Source organism: Synchiropus splendidus, chromosome 5, assembly GCF_027744825.2.
Source record: "Synchiropus splendidus isolate RoL2022-P1 chromosome 5, RoL_Sspl_1.0, whole genome shotgun sequence".
Taxonomy (NCBI): Eukaryota; Metazoa; Chordata; class Actinopteri; order Syngnathiformes; family Callionymidae; genus Synchiropus; species Synchiropus splendidus.
In genome coordinates this window covers 5588367-5613954 of record NC_071338.1, presented here as the reverse complement: position 1 = coordinate 5613954, position 25588 = coordinate 5588367, and the positions used below count along the sequence as shown (strand labels likewise).

General features: G+C 42.1%; 1 protein-coding gene across 1 annotated transcript; it reads right to left on the bottom strand.

Moving 5' to 3' along the window:
- Window positions 1-1107: 1107 nt before the first annotated feature.
- On the bottom strand, window positions 1108-25056 carry LOC128758515 (vinculin). The gene is made up of 21 exons (XM_053864530.1): window positions 24708-25056; window positions 15825-15895; window positions 12698-12848; window positions 12086-12194; window positions 11798-11920; window positions 11558-11718; window positions 9055-9145; window positions 8818-8965; window positions 7920-8073; window positions 7215-7390; window positions 5936-6126; window positions 5606-5805; window positions 5048-5176; window positions 4824-4973; window positions 3837-3945; window positions 3462-3770; window positions 3248-3375; window positions 2175-2360; window positions 1914-2117; window positions 1514-1618; window positions 1108-1438 (listed from the first exon to the last, which is right to left on the bottom strand). Exons 1-21 carry the CDS (start codon window positions 24873-24875, stop codon window positions 1292-1294), a joined length of 3210 nt encoding a protein of 1069 aa, XP_053720505.1. The 5' UTR covers window positions 24876-25056; the 3' UTR covers window positions 1108-1291.
- Window positions 25057-25588: the final 532 nt, after the last annotated feature.

Here is a 25588-nt window from a genome sequence, read left to right as displayed (position 1 = left end):
GCTTATAGTCCTGCCTGTTGCCTTCACTGTTCTTTTGAGAGGTATTTCTCTATTCATGAAGCTGAATGGAAACCACAGGTTGTCCATCAGACATGGAACTACTTTGGCAACAATGTAGCACTACCATTATTGTATTTTAAGAGGAGTCTTCTCTCTGAATGCCCTCACGTCTGCGTACTGCCACACTTAATTAAACAAAGGTTATCATTGACTCATTTTTGTAATGAACTTCTCTGTGGGACCACCTTTCTACATGGAGTTTGAATGTTCCCCACATGAGCGAGAAGAAAAACAAGCCCACTGATGACTCAGACCTATTAACCCACCATGCTCCTCAGCATCAAAATATTATCAGCAGCAGTAATGAAGGCAAAGACAAAGTGCTATAAAAAGCTTTATTACAAAATAACAACAATGACTCAGGGCCACCTGAACAGCGGCATGTTTTCTTCTTCATGGTTCTGACTTGTTTCTTTGATAACTCTGTGTTGCTTAGAGCTCTGACTGTAAAACTATTATAAAAGAGCAAAATACGACAACGTGTTCTTACATTATAAACACTGGCTACCTTGTGCAATTGAAAAAGAAACACCATACAAAGCAGAAAATATAAATATCAATTGCCAATGGGTTTGTTATGCAAGGCACATTGGTTTACCATAACCCTTATGTTAAGTGTCTGTAGTCCTTTATTAAAGTGATGTCCATTTGTCTGATGCATATGGATTAAGGTGGAACAGCTGTTCGACATGAACAGAATATTAGGTAAATCACTGTAATCTCAACGCAACTGTGAAGCCAAAGAGGATGACACCTGAAGAGCAGTTCAGCTGCTGCCAGAGAACAGGAACAGGCACAAGAGGAACAGAAGAAGGGCAAAAGGGGCTAGGAAGTCTTTGGCAGAACTGAGTGGAACAGAAACAGTCTGCTTCCACTGGGAAATATAATAGTTGAATGACGTAGCAGAAACATTCCAGAAGAGTGAAGCCAAGTTGCTGTGCTTTTTTCAACATCATTACAATATATAAAAATGACAAGTGTTATAATGAGTGTAATATATCAAGGCTTCATGTATAATCTAATTTCAAAACAAAAGAATCTGATTAAAAAAAAAAAAAAAACTAAGCCACAACTTGCACTCAGGGTCCCTTTGTAGACCAGCAAATTCAACAGACTAGAAGAGAAACCTGGCCAGTGTCAAGTCAAGGACCCTTGATTTTAACACTTCAGTCCATTCCACGCCCTGGTGGACCACTGGAGCGCAACGGCAAAAGACACTCTGGGTGTCTCTTTACTGATACCAGGGGGTCTTTCGGACCCAGTGGAGGGTGAAACCAGCGTCTGTGCGGATCTTGATAGAGGCAGCCTCAGCCTCCCGGACAGTCTCCTTCACAGACTGCATCAGGTTCTGAGCATTGTGGACCAACATCTCTGTGGCCTGCCAGAAGCAAACAGGACAATCAAATATACTAGGGCACAACCAAGCTCTTCAGTTCACCAAAGATCTTCCCACCTGCTCCGACTCTTCCTCACTGATGTTTGTTCGACCCAACATGGTGGCCTTGACGGTAGACAGGATCTTCAGCTGAGTGCTGATGGTGGGGATGCGTTCACACACCTGCATGACAAAATATTATACACTTGGGTCGCAATTTGTTCTGTTACATTTCAACATCTCTATAGGGAAAGGCAAATAACACAAATCGTGAAAAGTGTAAATGAAACCACTCATGTGCTTAATTCCGAGAAAAAGAAAACGTTGAACTGACCTCATTTCTAGCATGATGGTGTTGAATCGACCGAGCAGGCTAATGACTAAAACACCATGAACCATATTGGCTAGATAGACCGTTTAACCACCAATGCCAACACACTACCGGAGGGGCTCATAAAATCCCACAACACTCACTGACCTGGAGCAGGTTGGTCCGGATACGCTTGTCGGTACATTGCTTGGCCACTTCCTTGGCCAGACGTGTGACCTCATCAGAAGCCTTGGCGATGTCTTTGGCACACTGGATGAGGGCACGCTTATTGCCACTACCACCTCGCACCAGACGGGACATTTCAGCCATGAGCAGGGCCATACGCTTGGCAGCACCAATGATGTCATTTCCCTACAGAGAACAACGTCAAATGCTGCACCATGTTTGTTTGCCACCAGGTTCTCTTACTTTGCTGGACCACTTGCGAGCTTCATCGTGCAACTGCCGGGCAGCCACCATCATGGGCTCGTTCACTACGTCTCCAGCCTTCTGCTCCGGGAACTCCTCATCCTTTTCCTCTGGAGGCGGAGGTCTGGGTGGAGGAACCTCACCCTCTGGAAGTGGCGGCTTGGGTGGTGCAGGTTCATCGTTGAGCTGGGGGAATAAAATAGATTTTTCCATACATGAGTCAATATATTCAATTAAAATGTCCATGTTTTTTTTTCTTTGTTTTTAGAAATCGACATTTGCAAAACAATATCACTGACCCAAGTCTATTTCACTCTTGCTTCTCCGATCCTTCGCCTCATATCTACTTATGATTTGAGTAATAAATCAATTGTATGTTTCATGAACATAAAAAACAGCCTGCCTCCAATAAGTCTAAAAGTACTCCATTATTCATGCTCCTTCATAAAAGCTCGAGTCACTAAAGATACAAGGTTGTTCCTGAATTGCAAATATTTCTGTACTCCAACTCTAATCTAACTGTCCATGATGTACTTTGGATCAAGGATTAGTATCATGTTTTGACTCACATGATTCAGGCCAATGTAGCAGATTTAAAATACACTTTTGTCAATTTTGGATCAATGCCAATATAATGCTCGTAAGACTTTCTTTTTTTTTTACATTTTCCACAAAATTTCTTTTAGCTTCATCTATAACATATTGTTTCCAACACATTTCCAAAGACAAAAAAGTTTCTAGCACACGACTGAAAAAACGACTTAAACTAAGTTAACAAAGTCAGAAATAACAGGGATCTATAGGAAGAAGCATGAGAAAGATATTTTGATACAACCTTAAAAATACTGCAAAATTATTACATTGGTATTTAAACAGATGATGATCTGTAAAGTACAATGTGGAGGATGGCAAAAGAAAGTAAATAGAAATCTTTTAGTCTATTTGTTATTGTTGTGTATGCTTGCATTACTTTATCGTGAAGAACAGGATGCCCTTTGAAGATTTAACACTCCATAACAACTCAGACAAAAAAACGGGTCACAGAACACTGAAAAGTTATGAAAAATACGAACATTCAGTTGATCTAGCGCTGGTGGCGGTGGTGGAGGGAAGTCGGGTTCCTGAGGCTGGAAGGCCTCGCGGACCTTTGCCACAGCACCTAGAATTCTATTACCAGAGTCCAGAAAGTTCTTCTTGAGATCTGCAGAGCAATAGCAAACACTTAAATCAGATCGCAGTCACAGTCAGCTAATGATTTAAACTTTAAATATTCCTACAACAACGTACTTGGATCATGGATGTTTCCAGCCACAGCCTTAGCATCCATGACCATGGCAGAGATAGTATGGCTCAGTTCATCAGACGCAGCCTTCACCATTTCCCTGAACTTAGGGTCCTCAGAGTTTTCCACCTCACGCTTTGCCACGAGGAGGATGCGGTTTGCTCTGCGGGCAATGCTGGTTGCCCCAGCAACTAGCATCTGAGGCTGGGGTTTGGGCATGGTCATCGCCACACGGCACTTCTCCAGGTCCTTCTTAATAGCCTCCTCAGAGGCGTCCAGCAGAGACCTTGTGTCTATTGCCTCGTCCACCAAACCTGTTGGCAGACAGTGGTTACATTCACTTTTTACTGGAGAGTTAAGGAAAAGTTCTGATGCCTCACCTGTCATCTTCTCAACATTGTCAATCCACTGATTTTTCATGGTCTCAAAATGTTCATAAGCCGCTTGGTTGCCCGGGTTTCTTAGAAGAATACGAGCAGCAGAAACGACCTGTACAAGTCAAAAATTAAACTGCTAATATGGCAAATACCAAGCATTGAAGAACTGTCTTTTCCTTGACCTTCACATCTACTGCCCAACCCCCAAATACATTTGTTTCATTTCATGACAACAATGAAATCCAACTGATCTCCAAAAGTTGCATCAACTGTGTCTCAATGTATCAACAATTCAAGAGTTATTGGTGTATACACCTTATTTTCCGGAGTACAAGTCGCTCCAGAGGATAAGTCGCAACCCGGCCAAACAACGAAAAAAGAGTTGAATGTTTGATTCGGATGAAAAAATTTGGCCTGCAAAGTATGTTGTAATATGGAGCATGTTGATTATGTCACACCATGCATGGTTCAGAACACCTCAACACAGTTCATGCAAGAAGAATTTAGTGGTTGCCTGGGCAGGGATCTTATATCAATGAATCATTTGCACATTTCTGGACTGAGATGAATGGAATGATATCAAAAGTAGGACAGTCGGTGGCCCGGACAAGACGTCAGTATCGACAAGTGGGATCAGTTTGTAGGGGGTGGGGGTGTACATTGGGGTACCCCAATGTAGAATAACTAGAACCACGCAGTAGGTTTAGAAATCTTGAAAGTGTACCAGTTTTGAGTTATTTCATTTGATGCAATATATTACGTCAGAAGAAAGACCACGCTATCTCCACTTATATACAGATCGTATGGGTATAGTGTCTACTGACCATGTGGTGACATGATGACAACTTAAACTGGCTTTTTTTTTTAATTCTATTTCGCCAATAAAAGACGGAAAAGTGGGGGTATTTAGATTAGATTAGACTTCCTATATTTACACAGTGAAGCATGAAAAGGGGGGTGTGGAAGTAAAAAAATCAACAGTAAACATACTTGAGGAGTTAAATCTCTTGTGGACTTGACCGCCGCCTGGATTCCCTCCACCGTGCTCTTGTTGGCCGTCCCAACAGCAGCTGCTTTTTCGGCTGTGGTGCCCAACTTGTTGGCATGATTCTCAAAGTTTGTGGCTCTTTCATCAAACACCTGGGCATGATCAACCACAACACTAAAGAATACAACATCCACACACTGCACCCTGATATCATCGAATGACTAACCTCATCCCTGTTGGGTGTGTCCAGGGGTGCAGTGGCAGCCACGGCCAGTAACTTGATCGGGGTAGTGGTGTCACTGAAGATGTCAGAAACTTCCTGAGTCATTGCTTCTTGCATTTTTCCTTTAAGGTCCTATGTGGAGCACGCACAGGTGTTTCAACACAGTCAGTTCAGCACTATCAAATATTTCTGTTAGACAAACAGTATTACAATAATACTTAACTTAAACTTAACTAACTTACATGATTACAGTCTACAAACAGTCTTTTTCTACATTGCCTTGTGCCATTTCCTGTCAGTGGCTGCTGATCATCCTCACTAGTCACACCTCTCCTGTTCATGTTCATCTTAATGAAATCCATGTCTTCATCTTCATATCCACACCTAACCTTGCTCTTATGTTCCCTGTCTCTCCTGTCCACGTGTCCAAACCAAGCTAAAGAGTCAAAACTTCTCGTCATGAGCTATCCTTAAATTCATCACAACGGTTTCCTTGCAACGTTAACATCTGAAAACCAGCAGAGGGCGCTGGAGTCCAATGAACAGCAGTGAGCGTCTTACCTTCAACGCCTCCTGGAGCTGGTGAGCCACAGCGCGTGCCTGCGGGGAGTCCCCTTCACCCCGGGCGGCCAGGTCAGCCAGCTGAGCCATAAGCTGCTCCACCTGCTCACATTTCCCCAGCAACTCCTGCCTGTACAGGCCGGGCGCAGCATTGGCGAGCCGACGGCCCTCAGCGACCAGCCCACGGATAGCTGCCTGCCCTGGGGTGACAAGAGACACCAATTCAAATGACATTACAGGACTGGAACATGGAAGACACAGTTCATTGTCAAGATGGCAAACTTGCAGCGATGGTCCAAGAAGATGGGGAGGGCTCTGGGTCAAACTCACCTACTCCATTGTCATCCACAGTCGGATTATCAATCCAGCGCTGTGCCTGCTCAATCTTCCCTTCCAAGTGAACAGCGGCCTTCGCAGGTCTGCTGTTGGCCACTGCTTTGTTGGTCTTGGACTGCAGATTCTGCAGAGCGGTAGCAATCTGTTTGGCTAGAGCCCGGGCCTCAGGTGTGTCACCTTTACCCCTGAAAGGAAGCACGGAAATGTTTGTAAAATAGCACTGTTGCAACTACACTATGTCAACATTATTAACATTACCGCAGTGGTCCAACACACCACCTACTGTATATGACCAGTGCCATGACACCTGACAAGAAAGTGTCCTTCAACTACAAATACGAATATTGGGCCAGAAAAAAAGGAGGTTAACCCAGTTTGGAGTGTGATCTCATTCCGTGAGACTCCTATTTTTAAAAGGTACTGGTACTGTTAAGTGGAATATTGACGCCTTAACAACTGACTTGCGGTATTTTGCAAAAGACTATTCAAAGCACAATTACTCACAATTGCTTAAAATGCTGAGGAGTAATTTCTTGACTGCAGTACCAGCCAGGTTTCCATATAGTCTCTTTATATTCAACCCCATTGATTACAAAAACAAGTGTAAAGATACATCACCAAGGAGGACTCAGTTATAAAATTATGAATTAAAGTTAGAGCACTTCAGTCCAATGGATGGTTTGAACACAATAGCAACAGTGATTTCCTGACTTCCTGTGTAACCTTCCATCCTCATGTGCAATGTGATTAAAAACCAATCCAGACACCTCATCAGTCACCTTCGAAATACAGTATATTTAAGTGGGAGAAAATTCCTGGACACCCTGTGTAAAACAGTGTTATATATCACTTTTTAATGTTTGATTAAAAAAAATAATAAAAAGCAGCACAATGAAATCCTCAGATGTAAAACAGAATCTTCATCATGGTATAGTTTTCGCCTGCTGGAGGCGACCATATTGGAGGTGGCTGTGAGGGTACGTGCTGCTACGTGCTGCTACTTTCCGCATGAAAAAATGACTTTTAGGAATTCTAAGTTTCTAAATTCTAAGTGGAATTCAAAAACAAATGAATATTTGGTAATCCAGCCTCCTGCCTGGAATACAACGAGTCGATTCAAGTGAATCCCCATAGCAACGGTGAAAGGACGGCTCAAAAACGCTGCCATTTTTGGCAGAGAATGATCAAGTCTAGGAATCAAGCCATGTACTGGAAAAGAGAAGAGAATCTGAGCTAATATCCACATGTAGTCATCCACTATGATGGGACTTACTGTCTTCTGAGATCAGATAGCTTGGCAGTCATGGCTGCAATCTCTCCAATAGAGCGCAGGATGTCTTCTCTTTCTTTCGGGTCCTCACACAGGTCGGCAATCTTTCTGGCTTCAATAAGAAGAGCCTTGATGTTCTCTTCTCCCTCCGGAGCACCGTTTGGATCAGCAAGCCAGTTCTACAGCTCCCAGAAACAAAACAGTCAAAAAGCATTCATGTATATGTATTTTCCCAATTTCTCCCAAACTGTAATAAGTAAATGACTTGACTATGAAATCTCAACACTGCACGAGCAAGAGAGGACCGGAATAAGTACTACTGAGCATGTACTGAATATATGGCATTTTTAAAACAAAACCAGCAGAGATGAAGTCAACTGAGAAGTGGACCAAGTGGACATCTCAGTTCAGCGGAAAACACACAAGTTATTATAGAAATTAAAAACTTATATAGACCATAAGGCCAGCGGGAACAATCAATTTCTCCTATACAGGAAGCTCCTCAGGGATCTAATAGGAATTCAAAATCCCAAAAAGAGCGTAACATAGGACGCTTATAATCTTAATTTACTACTTAGCTTGTTCAGATAAATTAACTGTTACGATGCCCAAGCTGGCTGGCATATGTGACTCCTTCCATATGTTTTGAATCACTAACCAGCCTCCAAATGGACCTGAAATAGTTTCCACTGAGAATGGATGGCTCACCTGTGCAGCATCAATTCTTTTGGAAATAGCCTGCTTGGAGTTGGTCATGGCCTCCAGCTTACGAGCAGCATTTTCCACCTTCCCTGTGAGGACGTCCAGCCCTTGGGAAATCTGCTGGGCCCACTGCATGGCTGCTGGGGATGCCCCCTGACCTCTGAGTGAACAAAACCAACACATGGATGAAATAAAACACAAGTTGAAGATGCAGCAAGAAGATGTTGCAAATGAACAAGCTGCTTTTAGTCTTGCGAGACTCTAGTTGACGACCAGGTTTGATATCAGCGATTTAAACATCCCTCATCCCTGAACATGCCCGCTGACCTCCACATGCAGCACTCCAAACCCACAAAAATAAGCATTCACGTGCAGGTGACTTCTTCTAACTTCACAATATTTATAATATGGATTAAATAGGTGTGTCTTGGCACTTATAAGGCAACCAGAGTTGTTTTCACTGCAAAATCTGACGCGAGAGCTCTGAGGAGCAGCAGCAACACAAACCATATATCTAACACATATATGAAGTACATAAAATGCAGGAGAGAAAAGGAGAGATAAATAAAGATAGATGGCCAGAATCAATCAAAAGTAGATGGTGGTTTTGTTCCATATTTTCACAACATAAATGGGATGTTGATGATCTAACGTTTTGAGTCACCAATAAGTTTTGTAAAAAAGGGAAAAAAAACCAGACGGTGTTCATTTTCATATTCACCATTGCACTCGAGGCAGCATAAGTCACATAAGTCACACAATGTGTCATCACGCAGTCAATGTATTAAGGGGAACGTTAAAAAAACAAAACTTGTGCATTTAACTGGAAGTGCTCTGTAAGCACAGATTGGGTAAAAGGAAGTATAAAAAGGGAACGTTCATATAACAAAAAGCTAACCCGTACCTGGCCCTCATGTCGGACACCTGATCTGTCATCTGTCCCAGGGTCTTGGCTGTGCCCAGAATATCCCTGCGTTCTTTTCCAGCACACAATTCCCCCACTTTTCCTGCCTCATCCAGGATCTGTCGGATGGCCTGCTCACCGGCATCTCCTTGAGAGAAACACCACAGTCAGCAGCATGAATAACAAGGTAGGGGGGTTGAAGGTCAACAGAGAAGGACATAACTATGCTATTTTTACCTGGCGGTGCATTTGGATCCCGAAGCCAGTTTTTAGCCTGGGCCATCTTCGAGTCGATCAGCCCGAGAGCCCTCTTCATTGCTTCAGTGTCCTTTGTGTTTTAACAAAGAAAATATGAATACATTTATAAAACAATTAGAGATGCTCCAAAACAGCATCAAAGTGTATAGCTTTAACTATGTGAGGTATGACTGAACGACATCACTTAATTCAGTCGATATTGAGTTGAACAGTGTTGAGAATAAACAAACCAATCATGGAGCACACGAACCACATGAATGTAGATATATACAAGGAAAAAAACTATTACATTTCAGGACAGAGAAAGACAACAGTCAACCCGACAATAAGGCCGATCATTGCCAAACTACAGGACATGAAGCGGGTAGCCAATGGGGGAGCAAGATATCACAACAGAAATTCAGGGAAAGTTCTATACTCCTTTCTGAAACAAACTGGGGCATTCAGAAATCAAAAGAACAAGGCATTATTAAGAAAAAAAAGTGTAAAGTGGCCCAGTTAGCACTCATAGTTGCTAAAATAAAAGAGAACAAAGAGCATGCTTGTTTGAGTCACTGGGGGTTATTGAGTGAGCAGAGCTGGACAAGAAACAGGAACATGCTTGAGACAATGACACCAGAGCTGCGTGGGCTGTTCACTGTTCAAACTTGTGCAGCTGCTGGAGTGACAGTAAACAGTGGTGCAAACATGATTGTCTGCTTGGTGAGTCAATGAAGACATTTTTATTATGACTTCCCCACCACATATTGCTTTCCTGTTTTCTAGAATGTATTGTTGTCACGAGGGGATATTGGGATGTTATGTGTTCAAAGCTAAACATGACACAGAATTCACAAAATTTAAATGTGGTAAAAGCCTCATTCAACAAAATCTCTTTAGTTACACATCAGTTTATTTATGTTTTTAAGACAAACTGCGAGAGCTGCAGGAAGCAGAAACCTGGTTGGATACTGCACACAAGGAAAATGGTTTGCAATTTATGATGAATTTTTGGTTTTCAGGGGTGAATGTGAGGGTGGGTCAGAAACTGTAGTGAGAAATGAAACTGAGACGGCGAAGTAAAGACCTATTTAAAAGTGGAAGAAGGTCAAGTCACTGTGAGAGAGAGCAGAGTCATCCCCACTTGCTTTATCTCTTCCTGCTATGTGTGTATGGGTAAAGATTAATGACAAAAGTGTGCATCCTGACTACATTTGTGCACTGTACGGCAGTCTATCACACATGTACAGCAGCAATCATACTAGCTCTAAATGGAGGCGACCATACAAGGACATCAATACACACTACCCACTGCAGTTCTCTTTTAAGGCTTACTGAACAATGTGGACAAAGGTCCATGACTATGTTATGAGGACACTGGGTAAAAGTGGGCTCCAGTACTCGTTCGTGAAACTCAGTTCTTGCAAAGGAATAGTACAGTAGATGATTTTCATCATGCGACATGCTGGATGGGAAGAAAGATATTCACTCAAAACACTTGATTAATATATGACCGGCAAAATTCTGATCAACCGGATATCACAAAAAGTCTTTTCATTTTTGTAGTAATGGCTTGGCTTGAAATGGCAAGCACACAACAGCACCACACTGCACTGAACAGCACGGACACACGCCTCAAACATGCTGCTGCACCACCAGAGAGGCTGAAGCTTACCTTCTACAAAAGGGTGAAGGAGAAACAAACAGTGAAAAGAAAGAAAGAACCATATAAATACCAAGGTTTCATTGGAGCTACTGATGGAACAGAGGTGCATTTTAAAGGGAGAGGGCATGCAGAGGAGAGAACACACACAACAGAAGTCTAATCTGATTCCATAAGGGAAACACAGATATGAAAGAACTTTGACAGAACATAACACACTATAATGGTTTACATCAATATTTGTCTGCCACGGAAAACATTCTATTTCATCACCTTAAAATGGCACGTTTTAAATAATCAGGGACTTGTGTTTTCATACTTGTAATGCATGACTTTGAATTATGAATGTATGAATATTTTAACAAAATTCTAGCAAATCCTTGTATCTGACCCTGAATTCAGACACAATATTTGACACGTATTTTTCGACCTGCAAGGATTTTACATGTTGGTTTTGTTTAAGGAAGTCAGTCACTTGACTTTAAAAAGCAACAATAATGAAAGTGGAGTTCAGCTGAAGATGTACAGTAAGTGTTATGAAACTGCATAAAGAAGAAGACAGAACAGGAATGAATTTCATGAATAGTGACACACCATCGGACGTCGCAAAACAAATGATGAACATTATCATAGTGATTATACTATTGATTTCATTACTTCCATACCTCATCAGAGCAGTTATTCTGCTTTTGTCAGTGTAGGGTATTTTGTCATTTCTAATGATTACAGTTTGTATCCTGAGTTATTATACATAGCTGTCAACTATTGAGGGAAAACCTGGATAGGTGTGTGTAAGTCAAACCAAACTAGACTACAGTTGGGTCTAGTTGGGAAAGTTACCTTGTTGTGCCAGGCATCCTCATCCCATGATGTCAGCTGGAGCACGCGAATGATCTCATTTATCTCTGCACTTAACTTCTCAAATGTAAAGTTGCGGTTTTTCAAGGCCTCCTCAACACCGTGGCTGCCAGAAGTTTTTGTTGTCACAAAGATTTTAATACCTGAAAATAAAAAAATGCCCAGGTAAGTCTTGATTTGGGGAACGGAGAGGAAGGCAGTATCGTGAATGCGTGTTGTGACCTGATAGGAGGATGGGCAGCAGCTCCTTGACTGTGTTCATGGAGTTTACCAGCATCACCCGATGCTCTTGGTGGGTGAGCTCCTGTTGTCGCTCCTCTATCATCTTTGCCATCTTGGTCATTCCTAGTCACAGAAAATGAACACATAAATTACAATTTACCATCAATAGATATTATTATTGGTATTACTTTTGTGTCAGACAACTGAACAAACTGCTCAAAGTCAGTCCCAGTTGCAAATGAAGCAAATAAGGAAGGTGAAGAAAATAACATCCTCAAACGCGCCTACCTGGTCCCAGGCTCTTTGTGTAGGTTATCAAGTCCTCCATAGTCTTCACCACCTCAGCCACAGACAGGTACTCCAGGATGCCTTTGCATACTCTGATTATTTTGCGCACCTTTACGATAACAGTGATACAAAACATGTCAGACATAATTGTACTCGTTTTCACGTTGGTTGGTGGGGGCTGCATGAATCACAGATTGGTTCCGATACTGGAAAACATGACAACACCAGATGACTACTGTTGAGTCATGCTGAGGGTGCAGGGGTGTCTGCTGATTTATATTAGGTCATCCGCCACTAAATTGTGACGATGGATAAAAGTCCTGTAAAGCTTCGAGCGTTTGTGTGAATAAATGGAGTGTATCAAAACCTGACTTTACCATGTTGAAGTGGATGGCCCGGGCTTGTACCTGGACACCAAATCACTCTTACTCAGAAAGTCAGGGAAAAACAGGCCAAATGGAAATGTTTCCTCATGTAACCCACATAATGTTTTGTTGTATAAAACAAAATGATGTTTGCTTGGAGACACTGTGAAATTCATTTCAACATGTTACAAAACCACTACTCCACTGTTCTAACTATGACCAACATAAGGAGTGAGCAAATACATACCTCTGCCTCATCGAAGGTTAATAACAGGTCGGAGGTTCCAGAGAGGATACCCCGTGACCCATCAATGAGGTAATCACGAGCTGGGACAGAGTAAGGATCAGCTTTCAGCATGGAGGCAGCCTGCACGAGCTTGGTGCATGCGTTCTCCACTCTGTAAACAAAATAAAGCATCAAAGAAAACATAGGGACTCAGTATATGAATGTGTTGTTACAGTAGCGCTAGAAGTGTGTCGTTTTCTGATGTGTATATTTAGAGAGACCAAAAGTCGACAATCATTGCATAGTGCTTTCCAGCCAGTGCATTTGTCAAAAATCACTAAGTATCACCAATAGTAATGTGACACCATCAGGGTGTTCAACCAAGACCTTTTCCTCACTGCAGATGACCCAAACATATCATAAGCAATGACCCACATCACCATCTAAATTCTAATTTGTGTCCCACAAATTTGTCCAAAAGGCTCTCCACTCCACTCTCTCAGCTCTACTGCTTCCAGCGTATGAATGTGAAGGGTTTGATTCATGACTCCGGCTCTCTGTGCGTCACTGAGTTAGTCTATGGGGAGCCCATGGGGAGTACAAGCTCTTAAGCGTCACGTAAGTATTTAAGAACAGCAGTTAATGTTTACAATCTTCTACCTTTGATAGTTTAGCACCTTTTAGCGGCAGTCAGATTCTGCCGTGACCTCATATATGCGTCATTTGATTTGTAGTCCAAATAATTGTGTATTTTGCAGGCAAATGAATCATAAATTACACGACAAACGTAGTCAAAACTAACATCATTATTTATCATTTAAATTGAGGTACAGCCCATGAGGCTTCCATAGACTTCCATTCATTTTTTTTTTACGATATTAGGTCCCATGAACCGACCAAAAGGAGCTGAGGAAGAGAAACAACTCTTGTATGCACCATTAACTGACCAAGCTGAGTTCTGTATCACCGCACCAGGCTTGAGTGTAGGTGTATGATGATGTAATTATTTTTCTGTAATCTGATTGGTGGATCAATGCAAAAGTTCGGCATTCAAGTTTGCGTGATGAGGGGAAAACTGGACAACAGACGTATTGTGATGAATTAAGAATATCCAGAATGCCTGAAGGTGAGGAGGAAATTTTATTTATGTTACTTAAAAGTGTCAGGAGAATGTAGATGGCAGAGCAAGCAAGCATAGCTTTTTTAACACAAGTAACAAGAGCATGAGAAATAATAAATATGCTTATGGTGTGTGGGTGGTTTTCGAACATTTTAGATACATTTTGACTCTTGATTTCTGTCTGTCATCTGACATTGTGAATGTTTCTCAAAAAACTAAAAAAAGATGATTACTACTGCTTTTAAGCTGTTATGTCATGACAATAATTGAGAGTCATAATTGTTGTTGCTTTGTTAGTGTTCACAGCTCGATATATTTGTGTGTTTAATATAGAATTGATGATTCTGATAATTGTAGGGTTTGCGGCAGGATTTTTAGGAACTGTGGTACTGGGGCGGGGTGGACCACCCACAATAAAAACACTACTTTTTAAATCACAATACGTTAATCTCACTCCAACCTGTAGCAACCCTCACCCTGTCGGTTTTTTCATATACACTGTCAAACGTGCAACTTTTGACAGTGTATGTACGTGTACGTTTGATCACATCTTTAAAAAAGAAGTCATTATTCTGAAGGCATGGCAGCTCTCATTTAAGCCGCAAGGGCTTACATGTAGCGGAAACCCTGAATTGTGATATGATTTGTGGAGGTACCTAGTAGTTCCAGTAAAGGTCTGTTACCTGAATGTTTTCAGCATTGGCAGAGCATTGTTTGTGTAACACTGCATATGTCATACTTCTCTTAGGTAACTATTTAGAAATGTTTTCATGTCACCACGATATATCAAAGAATTTGTAGTCAGCTACATTTCTAGATAGTTATGGGCTCAGATTACTATTCAGCTAGACACTATACAAAATGAGTGACAACAACCCAAGATCTTTGTGTCTAGTATAGTTACTAGCAGACTCAACGGGCCTCAGCAGGAAGTCTTCAGCAAGAAGTGATGATGAAAATTTTGTTTGGAAACTGGAAACAAGTTCTGTGTGTATTCACAGATTAAGGCAGACTAGATAAAAAAACAATCCCATTGTGCTGGGGCTGGGCCTAGCTGTCCAGTTACATGGCATACAGTATAGACATGTCCTTTATGTAAAGCTTGACATTGATTATTGTCTCTTTGCCATTTGTCATTAAATGAGACAGAACTAAAAATAAAAACCACGTTCTGGCTGAAGCGCTCCAGTCAGTTGCCAGTGGAGCATTACAATGCATGTAATCCAGAGAAACTTTGAGTGCAAGCCAGGAATAATTACATGCATTCGTTTTGGCTGAAAATGGACTCACTTCTTTTGTCACTAGAATCACCAGTTTCCCCACGCTAAGATAGAGCATGCACGTGTACAAGACACACTGTTCTGTTGTTGATGCTTTTGTCCGTCTGGAGAATAGGAGTGTCCTTCGGCATGCAACAACCAGGAAGCAGCACACATTAACAGGACCCAACCGACACTATATTTAGTGTAGGCGCTGCATTCCAGTGCATGTGCTGATGGATGACGACAGGGTGACGATGTGACTTGGAGGCGCCAAATGTGTTGAGCCTGACGACCTGTGCCTGCCAATGTGTTTCATCCCTGACCTTGGAGGGGGACTAGAAGGGAGGGCTCCTAAGACTACGCTCCCCCTCCTTCTGCTCATGTAGGGCGACACAAGGGAATTATTAAGTTGATGCAGTGAGAAAATAATTAGATTAATTGAGCATTCATGACTGGTATTTTAACATGGAACACTGTATTGTGTATCCATGCAGATTTTAAGCAGAGATCCAGCGATGAGGCCTCATCGCACTTGTACTGTCTGTGGCTTCCCCCTCTTTTAGGATAAGAAGACTCCACCCTGGGTGAAAAAGTATTTACGTTTCAGGGCACTTAACATGCCATCATTGACCTTTGCCACAACCGTTACTCATGAAAACACGGAGATAAATGGAGTCAGCACACCAGACACTTCTAGATGGATGCACATTTTTTTTCAGATACATGTGAGGGTTCTGGATCAATTTCAACAAATGATGCATCTTACTTAATAAAAGCTGGTGGCATGTCCCTTTTCATGATCTGGTCCTCTGTCGTTTGCACCGTCTCCTTTCCCACCTGGAAATCAAGAATAAAAACGCTCAAATATGTCACATGTCGAAACAAATACAAATAGAAAAAGTAAAAAAAATGAAGAACCAGACAGACAGACAGACAAGACAGACAAGACAGACAGACAGACAGACAGACAGACAGACAGACAGACAGACAGACAGACAGACAGCACTGGGGGTGGTGAGGTAGATGTCAGGAGGGTGACGCCAGGCGACCCCTGCTGATGTCTTGTTGACCAGCTCATTCGTCATCAGAAACATATCTCCATTTTTCATGGCTGCAGTCAACACTTCCAGCTCGGGTTCTACATTTCACATTTCGCAGTGGTATAGTCATGGAAATGACTCACTTCACGGTTCATTCCAAACCATTTCCAAACTTGACACCAGGCAGTTAGGGTTCGGCAGCCACACTGCTTGAACAGCAGAGTTTGACTTAAACAAAGCAGCTGGGAGAGGGAGACTGGCGGACACTCCCCAGCCACCTAACTCCTTTGATTTAACAGTGCCCATTAAAGTATATCACTGACAGGTTCTGGGAGTCCTTTTCTAAAGCAATTTTTTTGCTGCTCTATATTTACCAGTAGGATTGGCTTCAGCACTCCCCGGAATCCTGGACAGGACTAAACGGTGGTTAACTGAAGATGAAAGCATGTATCTATGTGAATGGCAATGGTAGTATCACAACTAGTTTTCAGTGACTGTGACGTCCAAATAGTATCTTCTGATGCAACTTTCTCCTTGACCCGGTCACCTCTCTCATTATGCTGTGGGTCTGTTTTGCTGCCAATGGAACTGGTGCTTTACAGAGAGTCAATGGGACAATGAAGAAGGAGCCAGAAGCTTGTGGATGGCTACCAAAATCGCCTAATTGAAATAAAAATGGCCAAAGAACATGTAACCAAATATTAGCATTGCTGTATGTACATTTTTTGACCCAGCTGATTTGGTCACACTTTCAGTTTACCCATAATAAAGTCATAAAAGAATAAAACTTCATGATTGTTTTTTGTGACAAAGAAGTATCTGTTCCAGTCATTCTATCAGAGAAAAATCAGATTTATAGAAATAACTGGAAACTCAAGACAGCCATGACATTATGTTGTTAAGTGTATGTCAACTTTTGAACACCACTGTAGCTCCTTGCTGCCTATAAGTTGCAAACACCATTCATGGCAACAGTGGAGCGGCGCTGTGTAGACACTTCGCGTTGTGAAGTAGCTTGATAATGAGGCTATGACTTCAGAAACAGACTTTCCTTTGTTGACAGCGGTACATCACTCCACAAGGAGAAGAAAGACCACTCTCAGAGCCTCATGGCTGCCAACTCAGAGTCTGTCTCACACATGTTGGTCACTGCTTGCACAATGCAGGGTTAGTTCTGCAACCACAAAGACCTGTGCCGGCATAGCGTCAAGAGACAGCTTTTCTTTGTCCCGCCAGGAAATGTCTTAAAATAGACAGGCTGTTCTTCTACTGACCTCCTGAAAGACCATCCCTGAAATTTGATGTAAGCCACCGATGCAAATTGACGACGCAGCATTTGTCAGCCTCCCCTAATCAATAGTCTGGGACACACGAGGGCTGTGTAACAGAAACGGATTGGAGTTTCATCACAGAGGAGAAGGTTAGTCTAGTCTCTGTTGTCAAACAGGGTTTAATTATTTGGTCAGGAAGCAGCAACGGAAGGGCTGTCCAAGGCGATGAAAGTCACAAATCAAAATGACGGCTTGAACATGGCCAGCCAGCAGGGAGAATTTATCCCCACCGTCCATCTCATGTTTCAGAGGCTTTAGAAGCTCTTACAGTGTTACAAGAAAAGCAGTGGGTCATCTACAAGGTCGGCATTGACAATATTCTGAATTTTCCCCCAAAGTTAAGCTATTGTTTAAATGTTCCTTAATCCAACAAGGCAGTATTTATCGTCAAATGACAACCATTTCACATCCACATACTTTCACATAATCCATAGTCCATTTGGTATCATTTTTTGTTTGTTCCCTCAGGATCCTAACGTTTGGGGAAAAGAAAGAATACACAAAAGATGCCGTTTGCCAGGCTTTGTAAAGACATCCTTTGTTTAACAGTTTAGAAAACCAACTTAGGGTTTGAGCAGAGGAAATTGCCTGGCAAGTTTTTCAGCAACAACGGATTCTGTAGGACTTCAATGCACTCTGTTTTTACCATGCATTTTCAGACAGAAATACTCCCATCGTTTTGACAAATCCAATGAAAATATGAAAAGAAAGCAACTAATATGTTTGTGGATGAATGTTTGCTTAGTGTTGCCCCAGTCACAGGAAATTAGGCGGTCTTTGAAATTTTCCTATTAAAATGACTTAATGCCAAACGGTAGTCGCTGAGTGAAATGCTGGTGAATATGTTTCCGCTTTGATGTGACTTTTGAAAATATTAATTCCATACACAAACTCCTGCGTTATATATATAAGGATAGGATTAGACTTTTATTATGTAATCATGTGTGTTGGCTTATCCCTCTCTGGTCTGTAACAATTGTCACAAGAGGAAGGGGTTTCCTTCCAGTGAGAAACAGCTGTGGGGCCTTCCTGACCAGGCAGTCTGTATGTCCTCATCACATCCCCCAGCAGTGAATGAAATAGCATAGGAGATGAACACATAATGCACAGGTGCAGACTTGCCCGTTCACAGAGGCACACCTCCAAAACAACGTTTCATCATTTGGAACTTAACCAAAGTGCATCATTATGAGTGAATCAGAGCAATGAAGTCTCTTTAAGAGTTGAAAAAAATATCACAATCATTTAGCCCCCGATTGAAAGATTGCTTTTATCCCTCTACAAATGACCCAAAGTTAGAATCAGCTCCACAGCGTCTATAGGAGCTGATGATCCAATCTAAAAGAAGCAGTGTAAACTTCACACAGGCACATGCGTAAAATTTATGTGAGCCTTAGGCAAACAGGAAAAGAACGGTTCCAGAACCCTTCATCCCCAACATTCCTCTCCTTATCCTGCCTCTATAAAAAGAAGCCACGAAAATAATGAAGTACAACAGGCCTTAAAATAAAAGTGGCCAGTGTAGTCAGCACAGAAGAATGAGGGCTGACACAGTTGTGCACGCTGTTCTTCAGATGAGACACTGACAAAGGCTAAACATGTAATTGACCTTGATGTGACATCATCTCTAGAGCAGATTCCAAAAATCTGTCATGCCACTTCATGGCAACAAGAAGAAGGAAAGCAGCAGCACAGCACAGCGAGAATGACTAGCTGCCAAGCCTGAAGTTGCGACCGTGCCGTCACTTGTTTGTCCACCATTGGTTCCCCTCTGCCAGCCTCTTGAATGCACATGCATCAAAAAATAGACCAGCTGGACCCTGAGACGAGATATGAGAGAGTGAGAGTGAATAATTGTCTTTAATAAACGTATTGAAGAGTGGTAGGATGAAATGACCCCCCCGGCCGCTGGTGGGAGATGTCATGTCAGAAAGTCACTGCATATTCAATTCTGAATTCAAATACAGATGGGGACAAAAAAAGTCATCTTTCTCTTACATGAGGCTGACAATTAAGGGTTTCAATGTTTGTCTAGTCGGTAACTCCGATTGCACAAGACTCCCGCAGGAAATTGTTTGGTGGTTGAACATAAAATGTTGACCTACTCTGCTGCTTTCTATGCAAAGTCGATGCCCCTGGGTTACTTGCAGATAATGTATGATAATGTATAATGACCCATGGCTGGCATGGATCAGTTTATAGATCCAGATCGGTCAGCAAGCTCTGTCAGGAAAGCCCCGGTTGCTCAGAAGGGGCATTGCGTGGCTCCATGGCCAGCCGTGGCTCTGCACTCAGTTCCGGCATGTTTGCACGCAGTCTCATGAACCTAAAGTGGCTGTGAGCCAGTTGTCATCATGAGCTAGTAAATCCTCACTGTCTTTGACCACATGCTCTCTTAGTATTGCACTATTTAGAGCAGGGGTCGGGAACCTATGGCTCGTGAGCCACATGTGGGCCTTTCGACAAGGAGTCTGGCTCTTTGAACAAAATCGGAGTGCGAAATACTGTCAGAAATAACTGCAGTTACTCGGACTTATTTCCAATTTAACCATTCTGTTTGGCCACCTGATTTAGGTTGCCTGTCGCGTGATTTTCAACAGATGTATCCGTAGCATGTCTGTGCTGCTCGCAATGATTGCTGCTCATTGTAGTGAAAACGTACCTGGGGATGCTGTGTCAATATGTACCACAAGCTGACCAGCTGCTGCTGAATGAGCACTACTCTGTAGTCCACTGCTATTGTTGTGAAGTGATGACGTTCAGAAAGAGACTAGACAGACAGTGCAGTGGCATCATTGTTATAAGAAAGCCATCCTGAAAAATAATTAACACTACATCCACACAAAGTCGCACATTTTCCAATCCGAACATTTTTCGCGCCTGTTTTAAAAAACAAAACTGTTTCTGCTGTCCAAACCACCCACGGATTCACTGGAAAAGTATTGAAATGATGTAGTACAGTAGATGCGCTGTAATGCTCTACCAACAAATAAGAACACAACACATGCAGAAATGAAGCATGTGTTTGATTGGCATAAACAAATCGAGACAAAAGAGACACTGGCGTTTCAATGTTCTACTCTTTTGTTTGCTGGTATCATTGATAGGAGGCAACTTTTGGAGGGCGAGCCAAGGCAGGTTGGGCTGTGATGAAATTAAGTAGGGAGAGCATTCTATCAATTACACCTTCATATAACATGTCTTGCAGCTCAGCTACTGTAGCAGTGGTTGATATAAAGCAGACGGCATAAATAATGTGACATCACAATGTGACATCACAACGTGACGTCGTTGATCCCAGAGCACTGACAGACTAGGCAGCAGATATGCTGTGATTGCGTTTGTTTTTTCACATCAGCTGTCAACAACAGACCTCAGACAGACGTCAATTCACACGCACCATGAACTTTCCAGGTTTCTCACGACAGGCAAATCCAATCAGGTGATGAATTACTATATCAAGGAACAATGACTCCTGAAACTTATAGTTTTGTATCTATAAAAATATACAGTGAAAAATAATAGCAATAGCATGGTTTGAAACCAACAATTCATTAATCCATAATGGTGTTTTATCAATGAATCAATGAATTTTATTCAGAAGGTTCCATTTCAGTTCACATACGCACAGAACCGGGCTGCAGGGAATTCTTCACATTCCTCACGTTCATTGTTAATTGAAGTCTGGTTCATTGTCTGTCAGGATACACAAAAGATGCTGGGTGCTAGCAAGGGGTCTGCATCAGACCAGACATGTTTGACTCTTGGTGGTTCCTGATAAGCTTCTCTTTTACTGACAGAATCGCTTTAAAAGGACCTCAGTTTTGTCTCTATGACTCAGGAATAATGGCATTAGGCTTGTGCAGGTGAACATTGTAAAAGGGATGCTTAATTTTGTTGTCAAGGAAGAAATGGCCTGAAACTAACATTTTACTTAATGGGAAGGGAAAAAAGAATGTTGGGCAAGCTGGGATTACAAGAATAATATTGCAAGAGTAGCCCGATAAGTTAAGAATGAACAATAGCAAGATTGTTCTCTTGTCCACAGGTGCAGGCAGACTAAGGAAGGAAAAATGAAACGGGTCAATTATATAGCTCAGTTTATCAAACTGAAACAAACATGGTTTCATGCTACTAAGACGACTATAACCAGAGAGCTGGATTGTGGCTTTGAGGTAGACCTATGTGGTTTATCATAAAGTATGTACACATGAAACAGCGACAGGTTTGATTTCAAATCCGGAGTTCAGCAGTTAAAGAGCGGGACTCATAGGCTGAATGATATTGGGACAAAAATAATTACATTTTTGAAGTCAATTTAATTTTTTTATTATGGTTTTTTTTTAATGATGTCTTTGTTTTTACAGTGTTGACTGTATTGTTGTAGCCGACTTGTTTAACATTTGTCCTGAATGTTCATAATGTCACTATGCTGCTGTTGCAAACAAAATCTCTCTATTGCATTAACAATAAAGGAAATCTAACATAATCTAGTCTATTCTGACTGAGATTTACAGTAATTTGACCATATTGCAACTGCGATTCAGCATGTTTTTTGGGGGGGAGAATTTTGTTTTCTTCATGAAAACACACTGATATTTAACTACAGCAAAGGCAATCCCTGTATTTATTAAACTGTAACATGGCAATCCTTTAATCACTGTAAAATATGGACTTCAAGCTTTGTCAACATGTTGTATAACTAAAATTAAATAAAATCAGAGAAAAGAACAAAGCACTACAGTATATGGAAAAAGAGGTATGACCCCACCACAGTCACAGTGTTGCGGGGCACCCTCACCCCCAAAACTCTGACACACAACTCTTCCCACATCTAGACTGGGTTCCGCATTAATATAGACTACAAGTGACTGCTCTGCCAGGGGAATCAGTCGATGGAAAGCAAAGTGGATCCAGTACATTTTTTAAGCTCAATACCATGCAGACTTTGAATTACAGTTCACTCTAAAGCGTCACCACGACGACGGAGCCAGCAGTGCTTGATACCTGAGATGAATGATGAAATGTCTAACACTGATGACAGGAGGAAATCGCAGATAAGTTCCAAACGTTAAACAATCATTTGCAAAACCAAGTCATTGATTTTTTATCGTTGGACACTGCAGTCTCTCTTGAAATTGATTATGATAAAACTTATTAGTGGGGTTTGCCACCAACATCATTATTTATTTATGTCTATATATATTAGTTAACCAAGTGTGGAGATGAGAAGTTCAATGTTTCACGCCTCTGGTAGAACCCGCTCGTGTCTGACAGACTGTTCTGCCAGTTTTATTTAGGGGTTTAATTGAGCCTTTAACTATGGACCAGTCTGGACACCTTTCATAGATGCATTGAAGAAATATTAGACATAATGTGAATAAATGATCATTCAGTCATATTCTATTCTCAAAATCATTATACAAACTGTCAGTCCAATTTTTCATTGCCTTATTGAAGAATTCACTAATACTTTGACCGCTTTAGAACTTGTTGATGGTCCCTAACTGATGCCAGGTCGTAGCATTAGCGCTGCCTGTGAAAGTGTGTCCGCGACCTAACACCGCTGCCGCCAATACCGGAGCGGATGTCCGTCCAATATCCAACTATTTTCACCACGGTGTTTCGCCGAGGCTCCATATATATATTGTTTGAAGGAATGATTGCTTAAAGTTGAGAAAAAAAATCCTAGCTAAAAGCCTGGACACAATGGACAAGGAAAGTGATCAAATGAAGAGCAAACATGTGACACATGGTTGGACTGTCCAAATAAATATTTGACTGCAGTTGAATCGCTCCTGCTCAGTCATCAGACGGTGGTGTCACGGTGCAGTGCCTGGGGTGGGGCAGGTAAGAATTCTGGTGGAGAAGGTTTCCAGAATTTTTTTGGCGGTCTTGCTTTTGTTTTTCAAATCACAGCCTATGCGGTCTGACAATCGCATTCTAATACATCACAACATCAATTTGAAGGGGAAAGGAAGTTCAGGCATATTTCAGTGACTCAGGTAAGTGAAAATATGTACAATAAAAGATGTGATTCTGGCAACAATCAAGTGCATCACAAATCTGACAAACATAAAACAAAAGTACTTTTTGTCAAACTCAGAGTTGGTCTAGCATTACTTTAACCTGAGAGCTTCTCGCTGCAATCCTGCTTCCAAACCAATTTTATGAAAAAACTAAATCACACTGAGAGTGAAACAGATATGCTCACTACAACGTCCAGTTCCAAAGATAGAAATGAATTCGTCCTACTGTTTCTGTCTTCTACCAGTCTATGATGACTGAAGACAAATGTACAAATGCAAGTAGAAACCAGACATCCTGACCAGATTTCTTCTTCACAGGATAAAAAAGAAATTGTTGTTTTACTTATCCAACTCCTCACTCCATTTATCACAACTTAAGAGTTCATCGCATTTGTCGCTGGGAGCAAGCTTGTATTGAGGAACAAAATCAAACAGCTAATCATTGTCATAATGAGAAGTCATAATAATAATAATAACAATAAGATTTCATCAATTTCATCTGTATACACAGACAGTGTGTAAAGGAGCGACCCCTCAGATCTGTCATGACAGCAGACCTAAAAGTTCGTGGGCATAAATTTGCATCTTGCAAGTGATTCTATTACTTAAATACGACCTAAATGTTTTCAAAACTCCATACTGAGCCAAGTCAGTGTGAAATAACTGCTGCTTTATCCACGTGTGTACAATTCCTGCCATTAGAAATCAAGGCATTGTCATCCGGTCCACAAGGGGATGTATGTTACTACTTTTTGAGTACAGTGAGGCCACACTCTCTGATAGATTAGATATCCTGCGTTAGCCTAGGTTAACTTAAGATAACTGACCTGGACCAAAAAAATACAGTGAAGTTCACTCCAAATGGAAGAGTGAATTCCGATTTGTTAACGTTCAATCGGTGACTTCAACTTGAAGTCTTCAAGGCAGGGCCTGAGAGTGTGCGTGCGCTACCTGGGTCGCACAGAAGCAGTGCCTACGTCAAACTAGGGCAGGCGGAGGCAGGGCACATTTTGAAGCTGACAAGGGCGTCACTGCCCTTCACCAACAGTTAAGGAAAACTTGGCTAACTGTGTTCGTACAGCCGCACCAACATTAGAACATTAAAGCGTGAAGGAAGCGACAGTTTGCTGTCTGGAGTCAGTCACCAAGTGTAGCTCTGGATCAAATAACCTCAGGTAGCTGCTTGCAACTCGGACGAACCCTGTCAAGTCTGCGACAGATGTGTTTCAAAGGAGGGAAAGTTACTCACTCGCACTAGGTTGCTGACGGCCGCCTGCACTGCGGCCACCGGGGCGGTCAGGTCCGGTATAGCCTTGCCGTCAACTTCACCTTCTTCGTGCATGATCACCAGATGGGATATCTGCTGAGCCACCGGCTCCAGGATACTTTCTATTGTCTTCGTGTGAAAAACCGGCATGGTGACAACTTTTAACCCGCTACCCGAGAGACAAATGGGTCAGTACACTGCCACCGAACGCAAATATGCTCCAAACTTCCGCAAATGGATCCTGGGACTCTCCCGACTGGCCTTTTCCCTTTGGTACGAGAACTACAACCGTGAGAGCGAAAGAGCTCCACACTGGAGCGGGCGCCCGTGACGATGACGTACCCATCGTTGGACCGCCCTTTGTCCAATCAAAAAGCAAGTTGGTATACTTGCAGCGAGTGAACGGTCGTTTGTGATGTCACTCTAAAGCTGCTCCTCCCACTTCCACACAGGCAGGTTTGCCTGAGATCCGACTGTTCCCTACATTACGCAATAGAGTCTCATGCCCTAAAAAGGGAAATATGTGTACGACTGGAAGCGGTGGATCAACCGGTTTGGCGACCCGACCTTCAGGCAATTTTGGCAAATCGTTGAACGCACACATATGCAGCGATTGGGGGTGTGATTTGAGTCACACTAGAAGTCACACTTCTGAAGAGTCACAACCGACTTAACCACAACCCAGAAGTCATTTTAGTTGGTGGAGATCATCATTGCACAGTGTCATCTGTCCATCAAGTGCTTGTCACTGATGTTAGTAGTTTTGAGGGCGTTCGTGCCAACCTGTGGACCTATTCTACTGTTAGTTGGCTGACAGACAGACAAACGGACAAAGGCTGAGGGTTACATTTCGTCCGCGGGGG

What these genes read in the sequence shown, in the direction of transcription:
- LOC128758515 (XM_053864530.1), bottom strand. Translation starts at nt 24,875, where the DNA reads ATGCCGGTTTTTCACACGAAGACAATAGAAAGTATCCTGGAGCCGGTG. An exon ending in AAAGAATTGATGCTGCACAG is followed by an intron (nt 7,391 to 7,919) that starts GTGAGCCATCCA and finishes TGGGAGCTGTAG; the next exon opens with AACTGGCTTGCTGATCCAAA. An exon ending in CAAGAGATTTAACTCCTCAA is followed by an intron (nt 3,946 to 4,823) that starts GTATGTTTACTG and finishes TGACTTGTACAG; the next exon opens with GTCGTTTCTGCTGCTCGTAT.